Source organism: Rhincodon typus, unplaced genomic scaffold, assembly GCF_021869965.1.
Source record: "Rhincodon typus isolate 14 unplaced genomic scaffold, sRhiTyp1.1 hic_rhity00001181, whole genome shotgun sequence".
NCBI classification, from domain to species: Eukaryota; Metazoa; Chordata; class Chondrichthyes; order Orectolobiformes; family Rhincodontidae; genus Rhincodon; species Rhincodon typus.
This window is the reverse complement of record NW_025966819.1, coordinates 26,018-27,016: the sequence shown is the minus strand read 5'-3', so window position 1 is coordinate 27,016 and position 999 is coordinate 26,018. Positions and strand designations below refer to the sequence as shown.

At 52.8% G+C, this 999-nt stretch overlaps 1 protein-coding gene across 1 annotated transcript in view; it reads left to right on the top strand.

The window, feature by feature from the left end:
• The first annotated feature begins 312 nt into the window (after positions 1 to 312).
• The window catches only part of LOC125481195 (NCK-interacting protein with SH3 domain-like), a 12,719-nt gene continuing 12,032 nt past the window's right edge, over positions 313 to 999 (top strand). Inside the window, exon 1 of the mRNA XM_048592422.1 lies at positions 313 to 400. Coding sequence (XP_048448379.1) covers positions 328 to 400 — 73 coding nt within the window. The 5' untranslated portion in view covers positions 313 to 327. The remainder of the gene's footprint in view (positions 401 to 999) is intronic.

The window sequence follows — 999 nt, the reverse complement described above, 5'->3', positions numbered from 1 at the left end:
TCTCACTTTATATCTCACATTTCATGCTAGTGATTTAGACCTTTACAACAGTGATGTCCAAGCTTAAGGATCTGAACAAACAAGGCATAATGTTTGACTATCCAACCACTGCAGCAAAATATAGTCAGCAGGAGCTGAGCTGCAAAGTTGCTCACCATTCACTGAGTCCATGGGTGCTGTGGAGTTGGTGTTAATCTGAACCGAACATAGAGCCCAATCAGTGTATCCAGTTCCAAATCAGATCTGATGGAGTGAGACCTATTTGTTATCCCAAACATTGTGCTAACAATTTCATTGACTGTTACAGTGCCTACCAGCAACATCATCATGAGGACACTGGCCAAACGGGAGAACGTGAAGGTGTTCACAGAGAAACTACTGTTGCTGCTAAACCGGGCAGGTGAGTATCTATGGAGGGCTGGGATGTGTTTTTAGTTTGCTGTGAGATTGACCAGTGTTTCCTGCTCCAGCCAGCACTGCTCCTGTTGTATTGTCAGTGCTGTACAGCTCTCCTGTAAACAGGTACAAGTGATATTATCGTGTCTAAAGCTCAGTCCATCAGCAGAACAAAGAGCGGATTTGGTGGCTGTGACCTCCCGGCTCCTCATGTAGCAACACAGACAACCACAGAGTTCACCAGTGACAGCCTGGGGTGGCTGTGGGGCCAGAGTGCCCTGGTGTAGGGGACATGGAGGGTGAAGGGCCAGAGTGCCCTGGTGTAGGGGACATGGAGGGTGAAGGGCCAGAGTGCCCTGGGGTAGGGGACATGGAGGGTGAAGGGCCAGAGTGCCCTGGAGTAGGGGACATGGAGGGTGAAGGGCCAGAGTGCCCTGGGGTAGGGGACATGGAGGGTGAAGGGCCAGAGTGCCCTGGAGTAGGGGACATGGAGGGTGAAGGGCCAGAGTGCCCTGGGGTAGGGGACATGGAGGGTGAAGGGCCAGAGTGCCCTGGAGTAGGGGACATGGAGGGTGAAGGGCCAGAGTGCCCTGGGGTAGGGGA